The sequence below is a fragment of the Bos mutus genome, chromosome 2, assembly GCF_027580195.1.
Source record: "Bos mutus isolate GX-2022 chromosome 2, NWIPB_WYAK_1.1, whole genome shotgun sequence".
In the NCBI taxonomy this organism is placed as follows: Eukaryota; Metazoa; Chordata; class Mammalia; order Artiodactyla; family Bovidae; genus Bos; species Bos mutus.
Window position 1 is genome coordinate 59,427,879 of NC_091618.1, and position 18,920 is coordinate 59,446,798.

At 38.0% G+C, this 18,920-nt stretch overlaps 1 protein-coding gene and 1 long non-coding RNA gene across 8 annotated transcripts in view; one reads left to right on the forward strand and one right to left on the reverse strand.

Moving 5' to 3' along the window:
* The window catches only part of CNTNAP5 (contactin associated protein family member 5), a 1,036,258-nt gene that overhangs the window by 528,971 nt on the left and 488,367 nt on the right, over positions 1-18,920 (reverse strand). Inside the window, exon 6 of the mRNA XM_070389061.1 lies at positions 11,292-11,476. Coding sequence (XP_070245162.1) covers positions 11,292-11,476 — 185 coding nt within the window. The remainder of the gene's footprint in view (positions 1-11,291; positions 11,477-18,920) is intronic.
* LOC138992062 (uncharacterized) overlaps positions 1-18,920 on the forward strand; it is a 254,200-nt gene that overhangs the window by 75,663 nt on the left and 159,617 nt on the right. The window lies entirely within an intron of this gene.

The following is an 18,920-nucleotide window of genomic DNA, read 5'->3' on the forward strand; positions in this document are numbered from 1 at the left end:
TCATGTTCAACACAGTTAGTTTACTTTTCAATATACATATCTCACTGTTACAAAACTTGGAGAAGTATGCAACTGGCAAGTTCACAAGTCACAAAATCTTAAATTAGAACTGGAAAGAAAAACGACACCAAGGAATGTGTTTTTAAGTCTTGTTTACATACAGAGGCCAAGATAAGGAACAGAGCCTATGCTTGGATGTTAAGGGATTGTCCCTCCTTCAGGGAGAAAGGCTGGTCACCACAATGACTTCTGGTGATCTATGCAGATCTAGATTCAAACCCTGCTTCTGCTTGTTGTCGTTCAGTTGCTAAGCCATGTCCTATTCTTTGCAGGCCCATGGACTGCAGCATGCCAGGCTTCCCTGTCCTTCATTATCTCCTGGAGTTTGCTCAAACTCATGTCCGTTGAGTCAGTGATGCCATCCAACCATCTCATCCTCGGTCGCTCCCTTCTCCTCCTGCCCTCAATCTTTCCCAGCATCAAGGTCTTTACTGTTTCTGTTACTGGATGGCTATTGAGAAATAGGAACAGGAGGGTCATTAGTCACTCTTGTCTTTTATGTCTGTGATATAGAACATAATAATCTCCCTCACAAGGCTATTTGAGAGACTGAACAAAATCACAAAATGGCACAAGAAATAGGAGCTTGGTTGTTTTCTTCCCTTGTTTTCCCCTTATTTCTACCTTGCATCTACTTCTTTTTCTTATTTTATTTTCTTCCATTTATTTTTCTGCATGCAAGTTTTCTGCTTTAGTTTTTACTGTGTTTCCAAAAAAAAGGAACTAATAACAATTATACTACCACATGATATGGTCTACCAAATGCTTTTCCTGGTGATCTCTAGTTATTCTGTTTTGTTGGTTTCTTTTACTTTTATCTGGTTTATTATTTTTTTTAATCGGGGTATAATTAATTTGTTATCTTAATTTCTGCTATACAGCAAAGTGATTCAGATATCTATATATCTACATGCATACTATTTCATATTATTTTCCATTCTAGTTTATCATAGGATATTAAATATAACTCCCTGTATAGTAGGAACTTTTGTTTATTCATTCTACATATAATAGTTTGCATCTGCTAATTCCAACCTCTTAATCCTTCTCTACCCTACTCCTTCCCTCCCCACAACATCCACAAGCCTGTTCTCTATAGTTACTGATCACCAAATAAATACTTATTTTAAATCTGGCCAGTCCTTTAATCAAGCCTGAGCCGTAGGAAAGGTCCTCTGGTGTCACTCTAAAGTAAGGGCAGCAAGGGGTGGTCTCTGAGTATGGGAACATTAAGAACTTCTCATGGGAAGAAAATTAAGGTGTTAGTTGATATCTTTATAATTCACAAAAATAAACTTTTTAAAATTTACTTAACAAATATTTATTGTGTGTTATGTAGCAGACACAAATTTACAGAAACAAAGTAAAAAAGAGACTCTTGATTCTTATGATGAGCTTAAGTACTATGGCTAGTTTGGGTATGAAGAGTTAGAGAGTTAAAAATAAGTCAAATTTATAATATAAAATCAACAAAGACCTACTGTATAGTACAAGTAACTAAATATTTTGTAAGAACCTATAAGGGAAAAAATCTGAAAAAGAATACATATGTACACATATATTATGCATAACTGAGTCACTTTGCTGTAAGCAGTAATTAGCATAACACTGATCATCACCTATATTTCAGTAAAAAATAAATATACAATGTGATGAAAATTAATAAATGAAATAAACTTTTTCAGCTTCAAAAATATATACATATACGTATAGCTGAATCACTTGCTATACACTTGATAGTAATACAACACTGTAAATCAAAAGTAGTTTAAAAAATAAACTTGATAACATAAGCAATAGGTGTTTTTGAAGAAAAACTGTGAATAAGAATAAATTGCTGCTGCTGCTAAGTTGCTTCAGTCGTGTCCAACTCTGTGCGACCCCATAGACGGCAACCCACCAGGCTCCCCCATCCCTGGGATTCTCCAGGCAAGAACACTGGAGTGGGTTGCCATTTCCTTCTCCAATGCATGAAAGTGAAAAGTGAAAGTGAGGTCGCTGAGTCGTGTCCGACTCCTAGCGACCCCATGGACTGCAGCCCACCAGGCCCCTCCGTCCATGGAATTTTCCAGGCAAGAGTACTAGAGGATGCAAATTTAGAAGTAAACATGAGGAATACCTTTGAAGTCATGCATTCATTCTATTGCCTCAGTTTCTTCTTAAAATATGTTTTTGCAAGTGGTACAAAATGCAAAAAGTTGCAGAAGAGTACACAGCAAAGAACAAAGCATTTTTCTTCGATGATTCCACGTTCTTCTGATCTACTTATCCCTACCCTTACAGATTTCTGTCGATCTATGCACTTTCAAGTCTATATACTCTGTTCTATTTTTTTAAGCACAGATACTGTTTACACTGCACTGCACACTGATTTTCCTTTTCATTGAACAATCTATAGTGTAGATGGTCCCACATCAGAACTAGAGGGCTGCCTCATTCTTTTTAATCAAAGCATAATACTACCATACAGTTTGTCAAGCACACACACAAAAGAAGGTGAACCCAAGGCAAAGGCCTGGTGGATTCACATATAGATAAAAGGTGCCACTGTGAGGTTTGGATGATATGTGACTTACACAGACAGTAAAGGGAAGAGGAGCCAAACAGTGAAGCTCCCAGTCCCACAGACCAAAACAGAGAACACTAAACGTGATGGCAGATGACCACAATGTGAGCTGTGGCAGTCTTCATTGCTATAGATCTAACTGTAGGCTTCAGCTTAAAACTAGCAGGGTACTGTGGGGCTTCTGAGAACAGAACTTTTTCTTTGTTTCCCAGTTTCTTGATTACAGGAAATAGGCTTCATTTAGCCTCCATTATGTTCCAAGTTCCAATGGGCAGGTTCAAACAGTTGCTAATCTGCGAAGGGAGAGGATGCAGATATAAGGCAGGAGCAGTCAAGAAACATTAGTGCAGCCTTGAGGTTCCTCCTCAAGTTGGTTGTTCAGTCACTAAGTCATGTCCAACTCTTTGCAGCCTCATGGACTGTAGCATGCCAGGTTCCTCTGTCCTCCACTATCTCCCAGAGTTTGCTCAAATTCACGTCCACTGAGTTGGTTGTTGTTGTTCAGTCTCTTGGTCACGTCTGACTCTTTGAGACCCCACGGACTGCAGCATGCCAGGCTTCCTTCACCATCTCCTGGAGCTTGCTCAAACTCCTGTCCATGACTTGGTGATGCTACTGCCTTCTCCTTTGCCTTTAAGCTTTCCCAGCATCAGAGTCTTTTCCAATGAGTTGGCTCTTCATATTAGGTAGCGAAAGTATTGGAGATTCAGCTTCACATAGTCTTTCCAATGAATATTCAGGGTTGATTTCCTTTAGGACTGACAGGTTTGATCACCTTGCTGTCCAAGAGACTCTCAAGAGTCTTCTCCAGCACCACAATTTGAAAGTATCAATTCTTCAGTGCTCAGCCATCCTCATGGTCTAACTCTCACATCCATATATGACTACTAGAAAAACCATAGCTTTGACTATATGGACCTTTACCAGCAAAGTGATATCTCTGCTTTTTAATAGCTTTGTCATAGCTTTCCTTCCAAGGAGCAAGCCTGTTTCGTCTCCAAGATTTAATTTGGTGTGGATGTACAGAGGCCAGATTCAACATCAAGCTAAGCCATTCTATGTGACGCAAATCTATTCTAAAAGGGCAGAGCAGAAAGCCTCTAGCATCCTTAGAACCTAGAGAGTGAGAAGAAATTGCATCAGCATAGACTTTTATGAGGCAGAGAGACAAGTGGGCAATGGCCTTGAAGCCAGTAATTGCAGGCCTCTATCCTCTTGTGTCTCAGGAAGATCCAATTTGTCCTGCCAAGATTCACATCAGCTGTGTTGCAGGGCTTTGGCTGCTTTCCAAGTGGACAGTGTGAGACCACTGGAGCACCCAGGCAGAGCTGTTTCTCTACAGAGCTTACCAGAATTTTTAATTAACACCCTTCTGATGAACTTTGGGGGAATTTTCAACTTTTTGTTATTCCTGACATATAACCCATTGCATGCATTTGCTTATAATTGTAGGATAAATTCCTAGAAACAGAATTGCTAAATTGAAGGGCACTTAGTTAAATTTCCGAGAAGGCAATGGCACCCGACTCCAGTACTCTTGCCGGGAAAATCCCATGGGTGGAGGAGCCTGGTAGGCTGCAGTCCATGGGGTCGCGAAGAGTTGGACACGACTGAGCGACTTCACTTTCATTTTCACTTTCATGCATTGGAGAAGGAAATGGCAACCCACTCCAGTGTTCTTGCCTGGAGAATCCCAGGGACGGGGGAGCCTGTTGGGCTGCCGTCCATGGGGTCGCACAGAGTCGGACACGACTAAAGCCACTTTTAGCAGCAGCAGCAGCAGTTAAATTTTGACAATAAGCCTTTTCTTTGATATTGTATTAATTATATCCCCACAAACAATGGATTAAATCATTCTGGTGCCTTCATTTCCGTGACAACACTTAATGTTTGTGTTCCCTGCAATCTAAATTTAAAATATCATTGTAGCATGAATTTGCATTCCTTCTTTTTATGAGTAAGACTGAACATCATTTTATATATTTGAAAGCAGTCTATATTTTTTATATATTCATATTCTTTATTTTTCCAATGAGTCACTACTTTAAAAATTATTTGTGGGGGCTTTTTATTCATTAATTAAATTTTGAAATACTTTTCCAAGTTTTTGGGAGGATGATATCATTATATCATATTTTTTTGTGGAAGTTCATGTGGCTTTTAAAAAAATTATGTGTAAAATTTTTCATATGTTTTATTTCTAGGTTTTTAAAATTTATGTCATACTTAGAAAGACCTCGCACAATTTCTGACTATAAAAGTACTATCTCATATTTTCTTTCAAACTTCAATAAAACTTATTTTTGAAGACACATATAATGTATTTTTAAGTGCTTAGATGACTTAATGAAGCTTTAACTAAGAATTCTTATTAAAATACATTCTTTTCATTTTTAAAAATTCTTTTTCATCATTTATGTTGTGATAATACATAGTACATATAAAAATATGCTTTTAATAGTTTTGGTACTGTTAAGGTAGCTATGTAGAAAAGGATCACTAAGCACTTTTGATAAGAAAAGACTTCTTAGGTTACAGACTCTCAGAGAAATGGAATCTCACTAAGATCCTAAAAATAAAAATCACTTTTCTCAAACCCTTGTGCTCTAGGCTGAAAATAAAATTAATTGCTATAGTTTGTCTTAGAAGCATTTGGGAGAAAAATTACATGGGCTAGGTGATGTGAGCTGTGATAACATTCCAGTGAGAAGTAAAGGATCTACATTCTTTCTGCTTATTTTTTTGGGAGAAGGTTTTATGAGCCCCTGTCTGTGTGTGCCTTTCAAGTGAGAGGAGAATCTGACAACTGCATACATGTAATAGAGGCAAATTCCCTGCTAGATGCTTCACAGAAAGGCAATGTGTCACTTGATTGATATCCTTGACATAATCTAAGATGGAGGAATGAAATCTATCATATTTTCTTCCCAAATATTAACACATCATGATAAAATTTGAAGAGGAACCTAGATTAGACTGTAATTGTCCCTGATATAGAATATGATAGGGCATAGCTTGGGAGAAGTAGGGCTTACTCTGACAATGGGGCCCTGGAACTCAGGGATCTGAGTTCAATCATTCTTCTACCAGTGTTAGCAAGACTCAAACGTGTACATATAACCTCACAGCAGATATCCTGTTATATAAATAACATCGGTTCAGTTCAGTTCAGTTGCTCAATCGTGTCCGACTCTTTGCGACCCCATGAACCGCAGCATGCCAGGCTTCCCTGTCCGTCACCAGCTCCCAGAATTCACTCAAACTCATGTCCATTGAGTCGGTGATGTCATCCAACCACCTCATCCTCTGACGTCCCCTTCTCCTTCTGCCCACAATCCCTCCCATCATCAGGATCTTTTCTAATGAGTCAACTTTTCGCAAGAGGTGGCCAAAGTATTGGAGTTTCAGCTTTAGCATCAGTCCTTCCAATGAACACCCAGGACTGATCTCCTTTAGCATGGACTGGTTGGACCTCCTTGCAGTCCAAGGGGCTTTCAAGAGTCTTCTCCAACACCACAGTTCAAAAGCATCAATTCTTCATTGCTCAGTTTTCTTCACAGTCCAACTCTCACATCCATACATAACCACTGGAAAAACCATAGCCTTGACTAGATAAACCTTTGTTGGCAAAGCAATGTCTCTGCTTTTGAATATGCTATCTAGATTGGTCATAACTTTCCTTCCAAGGAGTAAGCATCTTTTAATTTCATGGCTGCAATCAACATCTGCAGTTATTTTGGAGCCCCCAAAAATAAAGTCTGAAACTATTTCCACTGTTTCCCCATCTATTTGCCACGAAGTGATGGGACCAGATGCCATGATCTGAGTTTTCTGAATGTTGACTTTTAAGCCAACTTTTTCACTCTCTTCTTTCACTTTCATCAAGAGGCTCTTTAGTTCCTCTTCACTTTCTGCCATAAGGGTGGTGTCATCTGCATATCTGAGGTTACTGATATTTCTCCTGGCAATCTTGATTCCAGCTTGTGCTTCTTCCAGTCCAGCATTTCTCATGATATACTCTGTGTATAGGTTACATAAGCAGGGTGACAATATACAGCCTTGACGTACTCCTTTTCCTATTTGGAACCCAGTCTGTTGTTCCATGTCCAGTTCTAACTGTAGCTTCCTGACCTGCATACAGGTTTCTCAAGAGGCAGGTCAGAGGGTCTGGTATTCCCATCTCTTTCAGGTTTTTCCACAGTTTATTGTGATCCACACAGTCAAAGGCTTTGGCATATTCAATAAAGCAGAAATAGATGTTTTTCTGGAACTCTCTTGCTTTTTCCATGATCCAGAGGATGTTGGCAATTTGATCTCTGGTTCCTCTGCCTTTTCTAAAATCAGCTTGAATATCTGGAAGTTCACAGTTCATGTACTGCTGAAGCCTGGATTGGAGAATTTTGAACATTACTTTGCTAGTGTGTGAGATGAGTGCAATTGTGCGGTAGTTTGAGCATTCTTTGGCATTACCTTTCTTTGTGATTGGAATGAAAACTGACCTTTTCCAGTCCTGTGGCCACTGCTGAGTTTTCCAAATTTGCTGGCATTATTGAGTCATCACTTTCACAGCATCGTCTTTCAGGATTTGAAATAGTTCAACTGGAATTCCATCACCTCCACTAGCTTTGTTCATAGTGATGCTTTCTAAGGCCCATTTGACTTCAGATTCCAGGATGACTGGCTGTAGGTGAGTGATCACACCATCGTGATTATCTGAGTCATGAACCTCTTTTTTGTACAGTTCTCCTGTGTATTCTTGCCATCTCTTCTTAATAGCTCCTGCATCTGTTAGGCCCATACCATTTCTGTCCTTTATCGAGCCCATCTTTGCATGAAATATTCCTTTGGTATCTCTAATTTTCTTGAAGAGGTCTCTAGTCTTTCCTTAGGTTCTGATTAATAGACAACATTGTTATAAAATATACCATAGATTCTCTATCATTAAAATGTCTACAAATGACAAATACTGGAGAGGATATGAAGAAAAGAGAACCCTCCTGTGCTGTTGTGGGAACATAAATTGGTGTAGCCACTATGAAAAACAGTATGGAGTTTCCTTAAAAAGTTAAAAATATAGCTACCATATGATCCATCTATCCCACTCCTAGGAATCAGTTCAATTCAGTCATTCAGTTGTGTCCGACTCTTTGCAACCCCACAGACTGCAGCATACCAGTCCTCCCTGTCCATCACTAACTCCCGGAGTTTACTCGAACTCATGTCCCGACAGTGATGCCATCTAACCATCCCATCCTCTGTCATTCCCTTCTCCTCCTGCCTTCAATCTTTCCCAGCATCAGGGTCTTTTCCAATGAGTCAGATCTTCACATCAGGTGGCCAAAATATTGAAGTTTCAGCTTTAGCATCAGTCCTTCCAATGAATATTCAGGACTGATTTCCTTTAGGATGGGCTGGTTTGTTTTCCTTGTAGTATAAGGGACTCTCAAGAGTCTTCCCCAACACCACAGTTCAAAACCATAAATCTTCTGGAAAAACCATAGCTTTGGCTAGACAGACCTTTGTTGGCAAAGTAATGTCTCTGTTTTTTAATATGCTGTCTAGGTTGGTCATAAGATTTCTTCCAAGGAGCAAGCATTTGTTTAATTTCATGACTTTAGTCAGCATCTGCAGTGATTTTCGAGCCCCCCAAAATAAAGTCTGTCACTGTTTCCATTGTTTCTCCATCTATTTCCCATAAAGTCATGGGACCATATATCATGATCTTAGTTTCCTAGGAGTATATCTGGAGAAAATCATAGTTCAAAAAGATACATTCACCCCAATGTTCACTGCAGCACTATTCACAATAGCCAAGACATGAAAGCAACCTAAATGTTCATTTTGTGATACATATATGCGATGAATATTACTCAGCCAAAAAAAAGAATGAAATAATACCATTTGCAGCAACATGGATGAACGTAGGGATTATCATACTAACTGAGGTATGTTAGAAAGGCCAAGACAAGTACCTTATGATATCACTTACATGTGGGATCTAAACTATGATGCAACAGAACTTATTTACAAAACAGAAACAGACTCACAGACATAGAAAACAAGCTTATGGTTACCAATAGGGAAAGGAGGAAAAGGGATAAATTAGGAATTTGGGATTAATATGTACACCAATAAATATAAAATAAATAAATAACAAAGACCTACTGTACAGCACCTGGAACTATATTAAATATCCTGTAATAAACCATAATGGAAAAGGATATGAAAATGAATATATTATAACTGAATCACATTGCTGTATACCAGAAAGTAACACAAAGTTGTAAATCACCTATTACTTCAATTTGAAAAATAGATCTTAGATTCAGATATCCTATTTAACAATAATGATGCTCATATTGCTTCTAGGCAACGGAAGTTAAGAATTTTCACTTTCCAGGTTTTTTCCAACTACTTAGTGGTGAAGTGGTGATTATGACACAGGCTCCTTTCTCCCCACACAGGCTTGAAGGTGAATCTTCAAGGCTGGAGAGCTCCAGTTGTTTGAGAGACTTCCCCAACACCTAACTCTCTTGAGCCAGTGCAGCCAGTCTAATGTCATCATTATGGCCAGTCTGTCTTCTTTTATATTCATATGAGCAAACTGGCTGCATCCTTGGAAGGGGTTTGGCTTATCTGAAGCAGAGGTTGCCTCATAGAAATAGTTCAGGGTGCATTTTTTCCCTAGCAAATACTTTTTACAAGGTACCAAAAAATTCAAGAATTTCTAGAAGAAATCTGTTTCAATTTCATAAATTAAACAACATCATTGGATTTCTCTTGCAAATGCTGACATTCACTTTAATGCTACTATGCTGTAATTTCATACAGATTCTCTATACTGGAGATCATGGATAAGTAGAGATTAACCTGAAAATAAATGTTAAATTGGGCAACTGAGTGGATTTTAGAATCACCTCTCAGGCCATTAGAAGTCAAGTATTTGGGGAATTACTAAAACTTGATTTTGTGTTTTTTCGTTGTCCTCAAGTTCAAAAAAGATCTCTTTAAGATAATTTCAACATTATGTGTATTTCTTGTGTTTTCAATCACTTAAATGATGTTGTCAAAGGAGGATAATTGATAGTCATAGATTTCTAGTTATTAGCAACTTAAAAAACAAAACCAAAAACTACCTACCTGATATATTGCATCTTGAGTTAAAGAGTGACAAATTTTTTTGAAGTTAATGAATAGCATAACTTATCAACAGTATGCTAAACAAGGTTAAGATCAAAAGAGGAAATCTTTCTTATAATTCATACTAGTGATGGGAAAAAAAAAATGTCAGATCCTGTTTTCAGTTATTTAACTCCACCTCCACTGTTCTAGTATATATCCACTGTTGATTGACATTGTCTCCTAACAGGGTTTCCAACCATCTGTCCAGCAACCATCCACCTACAGACAGATCTAGGCTATGGAGTAACTTCAGAGCTACCTTCAGAGTAATGGCTCTAAAATAGTTGTTCTCAAACATTAGGGTGCATCAGAGTCTCCTAGAGGATTTTTAAAAACTGAATGATTGAGGCCTTCTTTCCTGAGTTTCTGATTCTGTGGGTTTGGATGAGACTAGGGCACTTTCATTTCTAACAAATTTCTAGGGGATATTAATTGGACTGGCCCCCGAAACAAACATTCAGAATGACTCCTCTAAAACATAAGTCTGGCCATGTCCCTACTCTGCAAAAGGTCATTCTCTTCTGCCTCAAGTGATGTGTTGATAAATGTGCAAAATCTGGCTGTTCAGGGTGTAATACATACACATAGATACACACACACACATCTCTGTACATGCATGTGTGTGTGGGAGCATGAATGCATTCAGATATTATGTTATTTTACTGATATAAGTGGTGTGCAGTTTACAAATAATAATAAAATATACAATAAATTATATTATAAATTCCATAAACCAACTGATTTTTGTAGACTGCTTTTGTTGATTTTTCACTGAACTATTTTATCCATAATTACATACAGTCTCTGTCACATATTTGTCTTTTTCCCTTAATTTTTTAAACAACACTTGACAGGCTGAAGGCAACAGGCGTCAAGCCAAACTTGCCCTGAAGGATGTAGTTTTTCCAATCTCTGGTCTAGAGAATCAACAAAGAAATACATCAACCCCTGATTTATAGGACTTGCCAATATCTATGGTATAAATATTCCCACCATGATGAATTTCAAAGTATCAAAGCGATGTCACTCAACTTGGAGTTGGGAAGAGAGGCACTGTAGCAATCAAATAGACTGTATCTCTACCACACAGATACAACAGAAGTAAATAACCTCAAATACATATCGATAGATGGAAATAGATAGATATATTAAAGTAATTAGGAATAAATGAATTTAGTACCTTTTAAAAATACTTTGATGGATTATAAGTTTATATAACTGAACCTTTCATAATGACTGCATGATGGCTTGTAAGTTTCTGAGTCACCACCATATTTGCCAAAACATTTTCTCCAGGCTCACAGCTCAGACTCTCTCCCTGGGCTCCTTCATGGTCAGCTACCTGGACTTAGATGGAGGTGAGGAGATGCTCAAACATGAGATTTGTCAAGGTCCCACATCATCTCACTTGCTCATTTGCTTACTGATTTTCTTACTGATCCTGAGCAAGGAGTGCAAGGGTTTGTAGGGACAGAAAACTCACCTCATAGTCAATGTCCAAGGCATCCGCCTCGCCCTTGGTGCGGAAGTGCTGTGTGTGCCTGTCCACAGTGAAATTCACGTGTTTGCCAACTCGCTCCAGGAGGACGGAGTGCCAGTGCTGGTCGTCCAGTAGGCTCCCCAGGGTGGCCGAGGGGGGGCTGCTGCTGAGACGAGGTTTGCTGTCATCTGTAAAGGGAACAGGAAGAAAAGATGGCATCTGTACCCCCAGGGCAGCCTGCAGGGCTATAAATAGAATATTCTGCAAGCAAGGCCAACTCTCTCTATCCAAAGTAAAAGATGATTCTCTCTCTACAGACCCAGAACTGTCCTGGGCTTGGGATGGAATACCAACGTTTTCCCACAGATTCCCGGACCAAGTTCTCCATCAACTGACATCTACACTCCCTTTTAGACATGAAAGAACATGTTTCTAGGTCTGGTGCACTTACATAATAAGAGAAATCAGATCTTGATAGCTGTATGAACAATATTGAAAATAGAACTCATCACATTTAGAAACAATGCATATTCTTTGCACTTGACTGGCTCTTGAAAGGAGAAAGTGAATCTTGAGTTGTACTTTAGCAGAAGAGTGAATGCTGGATAAGTAGAGGGAAGACAGTGGGGCCACTGAGTCAGGTAAATATGTAGGCAAAGGCAAGGAGAGGAAATGATCATTTTAGCTGCAATTTTCAATACCTACTCTATCGAGGGCATTTAAGTACAGATTGCATAATCTGCAAGTTCGATGCTCTAAGGCAAAATGATTATCTGCATTTATCAAATTATGAAGCTGAGGTCTGGTGAGGTTAAGCATTCCTAGGCAGAGATGTATCTAGGGCTCAAATTCAGATCCAGTCAGATTTTTGACTCTGATCCTGTCATGGGTCATTCAGCCCAAGCTGAGTTTGGAACACACCTCTTGGGAGGATGTGAGAGGTATGTTTTTCAATCAAGTGCCTCTGGTTCCCCTTCTCTTCATCTCTCCTCCAGTTTTACGTTGTTCCTGCCTGTATCCTTCTGTCAAAAAGATTAGAGCTTTACTTTTTTTTTTTCTTTCTTACAAAATGGCTCAAACTTAGCAAAATGAACAGTTCAATGCAACTAATTTTACTTATATGTAAATCTTCCAATTTTTCAGTATTTTATGTATTCAGTACCCTTAGTAACTGAAAGCTAAATGTCTCTCTTGTCTCTCCCAAAATGTGTAGAACAGCTGCAGCAGCCTGCTCCACAGCGTGGCAATCAGGGGGTAGAAGCTGCCATTTCCCCTGTGGGTTGCTCACACCCACCTCCATTATGGTCCCAAGTCACTGCTTCCCGCACAAAATAACACTCTGTTGCTTCCTATGGGGGTGGGGGGACAGTATCCAACTGATTGTAATTGAAAAATAAGAGCTGATGAGTTCATAGCTGACTTTAATTGATTTTTTCAATGACATATTGATTTGTTCCACATCTTTTGAGTTCTTACAACGTGTCAAATTATGCAGATACATTATTCGATCTTTTACTTTTTCTTCCTTCTCCCTTCGTCCCTTCCTTCCTCCCTCCCTCTCTTCCTTTCTTCCTTCGTTTCCTTTTTCTATCCATCCACCCATAAAATGGCATTGATAGCTATCTGTCTTGTTTACAGTGACAAATGCTGTACACAGGAGATAAAGAGTTAAAAGGCACACTTCTGAAGGTTTTAATGTGGAGATACAATAAGTGAATTGATAAGAAGCATGCTGCTTGTATTAACAGCAGTTAAGACAAGGAACCAAGAAAATGCAGGGTAGGAAGCTGTGGATGTTACATTATAGAGAGGGGCCAGGCCTGAAATTTGGCCAGAACAAGGAGCATTGTTACCTAACCAGGAAAAGCACCTGCCAAAGGTGGGGGTTCAGGAGAACCCCATAGAGGGATTCCATGCAGCAGAGTGCTATGACCATGTGGGGTTGGCTGATACCACCTTGGATCAGTTGCTAGTGTGAGCTGATTTACAGCTTGTGTTTTACCTTTAAGAAATGCGAGCCACTGGAGAATTAATAAGTCAGGGATTACTGGCTCAGACTAATATTTTAAGGTTATTTTGGCAGCTGTATGGGAATTTGATTAGAAGGCAAGGCTGGCAGGAAAACTGGCAGTCGTGTGGATGGAGGATGAGGGGCATAGGCAAAGCGAGCACAAGAAGGCGGGTTTCCAGGTGGTGAGAGGCTGTTGACATGTGGTAGCCTAGAATGTCATTTGGATACTAGAGTGGACATAATAAAAGAAAGACTTATTGAGAAATGACTTTTAGGAAGTTTGCTCCAGCAAGTGTATGAAAAGCACTACCAGTCAAAACAAAAAATACTTGTGTCTGCCTCTCTCCCCCTCCCTCTTCTACACGCACACACACACACACACACAGAATCAACTTTTATTTATAAAATAAAACATGCCTAAGGATTAATGACTGGTTGAAGGAGACTTACTGTGTCTTATAAACTATTAGTTCTAAGTTAATATACCCAAATAAATTTAATATTAGAGCCTTCACTTTAAATTTGATATGCCTTCCCTTTTCCTTAAAAAGTTAAAAAGGCATTTAAGAATTTACTAATATGTAAAAAACATTAAACATTTGAAACTGTAAAACCAATGAAAGTCACAAAAAGAAAAAGTAAAGGAATCATATCTTTTCCTCCTACTTATTTGTTATTGTGTGTTGTCTGGGTGGGTTTTAGTGATATTTTGATTTTTTTAATAGAGAAAAACATGGATTAAAATTAAATACTTTGATATTTTCTACAGTTTTATTCCTGCTTCAAAAGATGAGTTTAATTATGAAAAGGTCAAACTGACTGTAATTTTAGTTTTTATTCTTTTTCTTTTCTTTATATATTTTAGAGTATAAATATTTTTGATATTAAGAAACAAACCTAAACTTCATTAAAAGCATAATCCTCGACCTGCATGGATAACTATATGACTGATGTGTGAATTATTGAATATCTCCTGCATTACAAGTATATTTTTAATTTAAAAAATGGCGGACATGAACATATTTTACTCTCTCCATGAATCATTTTATGTTAATGCACAGAAATCTTTGTTTTGTTTTTAATCATTGTCATACCCAACTATTTTGCAACCCCCTGGGCTGTAGGTGCACCGGGTTCCTCTGTCCATAGGATTTCCCAGGCAAGAATACATGTATTGAAACAAATTGAGTGGAAATCAGTCCACTTTAACAGTTGGATAAACAGGAAATTCTGCTATTCATCAAGTAAGATGTTTCAAAATATGTCTATATAAGGTGTAACTATGAAGAAAAAAGTTAGTCCTAGAAAAATTTCCATTTTACCTAGAAGTGTTCATTATTAGAAATTACAAAAAAACTTCATTCTCAAGAGATTATCAAACTCTTCATTCTGTAATATATACTTCAAGTCATATCTAAGTGGCAATTATGGTTCAACTACAACTTTTAAATAGTTTCCAGTTTATTAAGGCAAGATAAAAACACCTATGGGTAATTGTGGAGGACACAAAGAAAATAAAAATCCACAGATGGTGTCTTTTAGGCCAGAAACACATTAGAGAAAAAAAAAATGAATTACTTATTAAATTAAAACTTGTTTTCATGTAGTTTGAGATAGTTAAAATGAAACTATGTAAATATTACTCAAAACCCTAAGGCATATGAAAAATTTTACAGGAAGTTTAAAATATCTGCAAAACATTTCTAACTTGCTCGTCTCCTCATCCTCCCCTACCCCACCCCAACATACTATGGATAAGCATATCAAATTCTTCACCCTTGAAACTAGCTTTTTTCTGGATCCTTCACATGTATATTGTGTTTTCATTTCAAAATCTCCTTTGATTAAATCACCTTGCTTGGTCTTAACAGTTTAAATATGGATGGCACTTTACCTTTCACAATCTGTAGACTTCATATAGCTTGAGGAAATGAGAACATCAACTTTCTCTTTAAATATTGTATTTCAACAAAAAGTCACTCTTGGAAAGATTTGTTGTTGATGAGCTAGAGGGCCATTTGCATGGAGGTCCCCAGTGCCTTCATCCACTTGATCTTTAGGATTAATTTTCTCACATTTAGTTGTTCAGGCTATCAATGTTGGTACTCACTTGTAATTTTAAGCTTCTTTTCTGTTAAAGTGAGGTGAGCATTTTACATAGGTTGTTTTTGTTATTCCTGAACACAGCCTTACAAAAAGCTTCACCTCAATGAAGCCACAGGATATACCCAAGTTCACAAAGAATTAAGGTTATACCCTGAGCTATGACTCCAAAGCTAAATACTCTTACTACTTACTCCTATTGGAAAAATTGATACCTTCATTCCTTATGTTCTGGCCATCTGCCTCCCACCATACACACATGTGAGTTTATTTAGCTTACTAAGAATATCAGGAAAGGGATTTGATGGATCAGCAAGCAGAGAGTTGTGGAAAAGGAAAATGCGGCAACCCAAAGAGGGAGGGACATGATGTAAACGGTGAAGGCAAATTTCACCTCTCTAGTTTATCCAGGATTATATAGACCCCTGTTTAGCAAAATTCATGGCTGATGAATGTTCTCAAGTACTCAAACGAAGTCTTCTAAGAAAATAAAAACTAACAGGAAGCCATGTGATTACAGTGGACTTGACCCTCAAATCAGAGAAAATCCTTATGTATCACTAAAGAAATGTAATTCATGTCCTTAGTTCTTAAAAAAAATTTTCTAAATTTTATTCAATAAAACATTCTCTAGATTTAGGGGTCATTGTTCAACCTGAATCCTAAGTTGCATCTATCTTTTGTGACTTCATTATCTTAAAAAATATGGTTTTGATGATACATAGCTATCTATTTCTGGTTAATATTACAAAGTTAGAAAGTCAGTCACAATAATTGTTTTACCAGGCTGCGACCTCCTTGAAAATCAGAACTGGTGACCCCCAGTGCATAGCTAAGTGCTTAGCTTAATGTACTTGCTCAATGAATTCCTATACATTAATGACACAGTTTATATAAAATGGGGTGCCAATTACCACACTGACACTTTGTCTGAAATTCCTGTCTTTCTTTCCTCTTCATAATAAAATCTCCAGGTATTTGAAGTTGGATCCAAGAAGACTTTCTGGACTCCTCTATCCCACCCTGGTCTCTCCATTCTAAAAATTTTAACACATAACAGCAACTTCTTAATATTCAATACCTACTTGTTCAATGAGTTTATAACATTTTAATGATTAATGTCAGGACCTTGTGTTTGAGTTGGTGAGGGTTCTAATCTTGGGTCAATGGCTTTGCAACTACATCATCTCTGTGACCCAGGGTAACCAACTGGATATCACTGATGATCAAAATGCTTGAATTTGAAAAAGCTAAAGTAAACATTCACTAGACTCCCTAGAGTAGGTGCAGAGTATTCAGTGATATCCAAGATATCTCTGTGAGTTGGTTATGTAGTCAGATGCTTTGCCTTTGAACCTATGCTTGGCTCCCACAAGGACAGTGTGCTCCACACATGTTTCTGCTATTTCAAGGTTCTCACTTTCCCATGACTGCCTTATTGCACAATCTGCCTCAGTTCAAAAGCACTGGACTTGTAAGGATGAATGACCTGCATGTGTGATTGATGTTTTGTTTAGTTCTTACCACAATTCCCCAGTCATGTAATGCCTCTGCTCTTTGATTTTACCACCCGCATATATGAGTTTGTGCTGTTGTAATTCTACAGAGGGCAAACTGCCACAGGTGATCTGAATGAGATGTGCAAAGAGTGGAAAGAGGACTCTCTATTAACTTCCTTATGGATTAAGAGAAGAAATTTCTTTCGCATTAGTAGCTCTAGAAAAACCATCATTGTACCCTAAGAGAACAGTCAAAGGGGAAGGCCTAGTTTGACTGCAGCATTGAAATGATCTTTTCAAGTCAACTGCCACAGAGGTAACTAAGTAATATGAATCAGAATATCAGCAAAGAGCATCACTTGTGAGGAACCACAGCACACCATGCATCTCCAAAGGCCCGCCTCTGTAGCTGTCCATGGTACTGAATCACTCCACTCAGCCTAAAACACTGAATTGTAAAGTCACAAATCAGAAAAGGAAAACACATTGGAGAACTGTCCCTACAGGGAACACTACTGGAGTATCCACATCAGCTGGGAAGAGAGAAGCTTCCTCCTTCACTGGCCCAAACACCATTTTTAGCCCATTAATTTAAATTCTTAGATTCTTCCTCTCTCTCTTCATTTTTCTCTCTTTCTTGATTCATTTCTTTTAAAAAAGAAAACAAGAAGAAAAAAAAAAAAAGACCTTGATCATGGATAATATAAACTCTTTCCACTTTGAAGGTTGTGTGGAAACTTGGAAAGAACATAAATTTTATATAATATGTAAAATTTTTATATAAATAGCTAAGGAAAAACACTTGGAAAATACACCAAAATTAATAGAAGGATGGCTGGGTTGTAGAACTTTGAGTGCCTTTTTTCATCTTATTTATAATTTTTTTCTTTGAGTTTTCTAAAACTGACATATATTTTATAATCTGAAAATAAGTTTTAGATCATCAGATCAGATCAGATCAGTCACTCAGTCATGTCCGACTCTTTGCAACCCCATGAATCGCAGCACGCCAGGCCTCCTTGTCCATCACTAAAAATAAGTTTAAAAGGCAGTAAATATGACTAGATTTTAACTGTGACTACACTGATTACTAGCTGCATCATTTGAGCAGCTGACATATATTCCTCCAGTTTAATATTCCATATAGGTAAATTGGAGCTAATGGCTATGTACATAATGGGCTGCTTTGAGGATTGGATAGGATACTGCACATTGTGGAGATCACAGGAGGAAGAGTAGGCCAGGCTTGGGGATGAGCAAGCCAAATGAGAAAAATGTATATTTGTGTCAGGCTCTGATAGGTGAGATGAAAACCTCTTTTCCCAGTAATTCAATTGGCCTGGAGTACCTACTTCAGGTAGGTGTTCTCCTAGTTTCCAGAACTACAGCCATGAACACAATGTTATCTTGCCCTTGTGTAACCTATGTTACAGATTTTCTCTTACGGGCAAATCAAAGCTGTTACCATTCCCCCTTTCCCCTTAACTCAGTGCTTCCAAAGATTTGCTGGCTATGACAGAGAGTATGTTACATATCAGTATGTTGTGCTGAGCTAACATACTAATACATGTCAGTGTCTCTCCAGAGAAGGAACATAAAAAACTGTACTATTTAATAAGTATGCCGGGTAACTGTTTAAAGGAGGTAAGTACAGGAAATATTCAATCATGGTAAACTCATGGAAATAGTAAATCCGAAAGCCGAAGAAAAATTCCAAACTTCGTAGAATACAGACTAAACATATTTTTACTACTAAATAATTCACTAAATGAGATTTCCCATTATCACCAACAGAGTTAGAAATATGGGTTAAATGGAAATCTGGAAAGAGAATTGTTCTGTCTTTTTTATATCACAGCAGGAGAGGGTCTTCTTCATCTTAATAGACCCATTTCTTTCCAGGAAGACCAGCAAACTACAGGATGTGGGACATTCAGATATCGTTAGTTGAATAATGAGTTATATGAGGAGTTTCACTGTGTTTATTTACTGACACAGAAAATTCTCAGGTGGCATTAG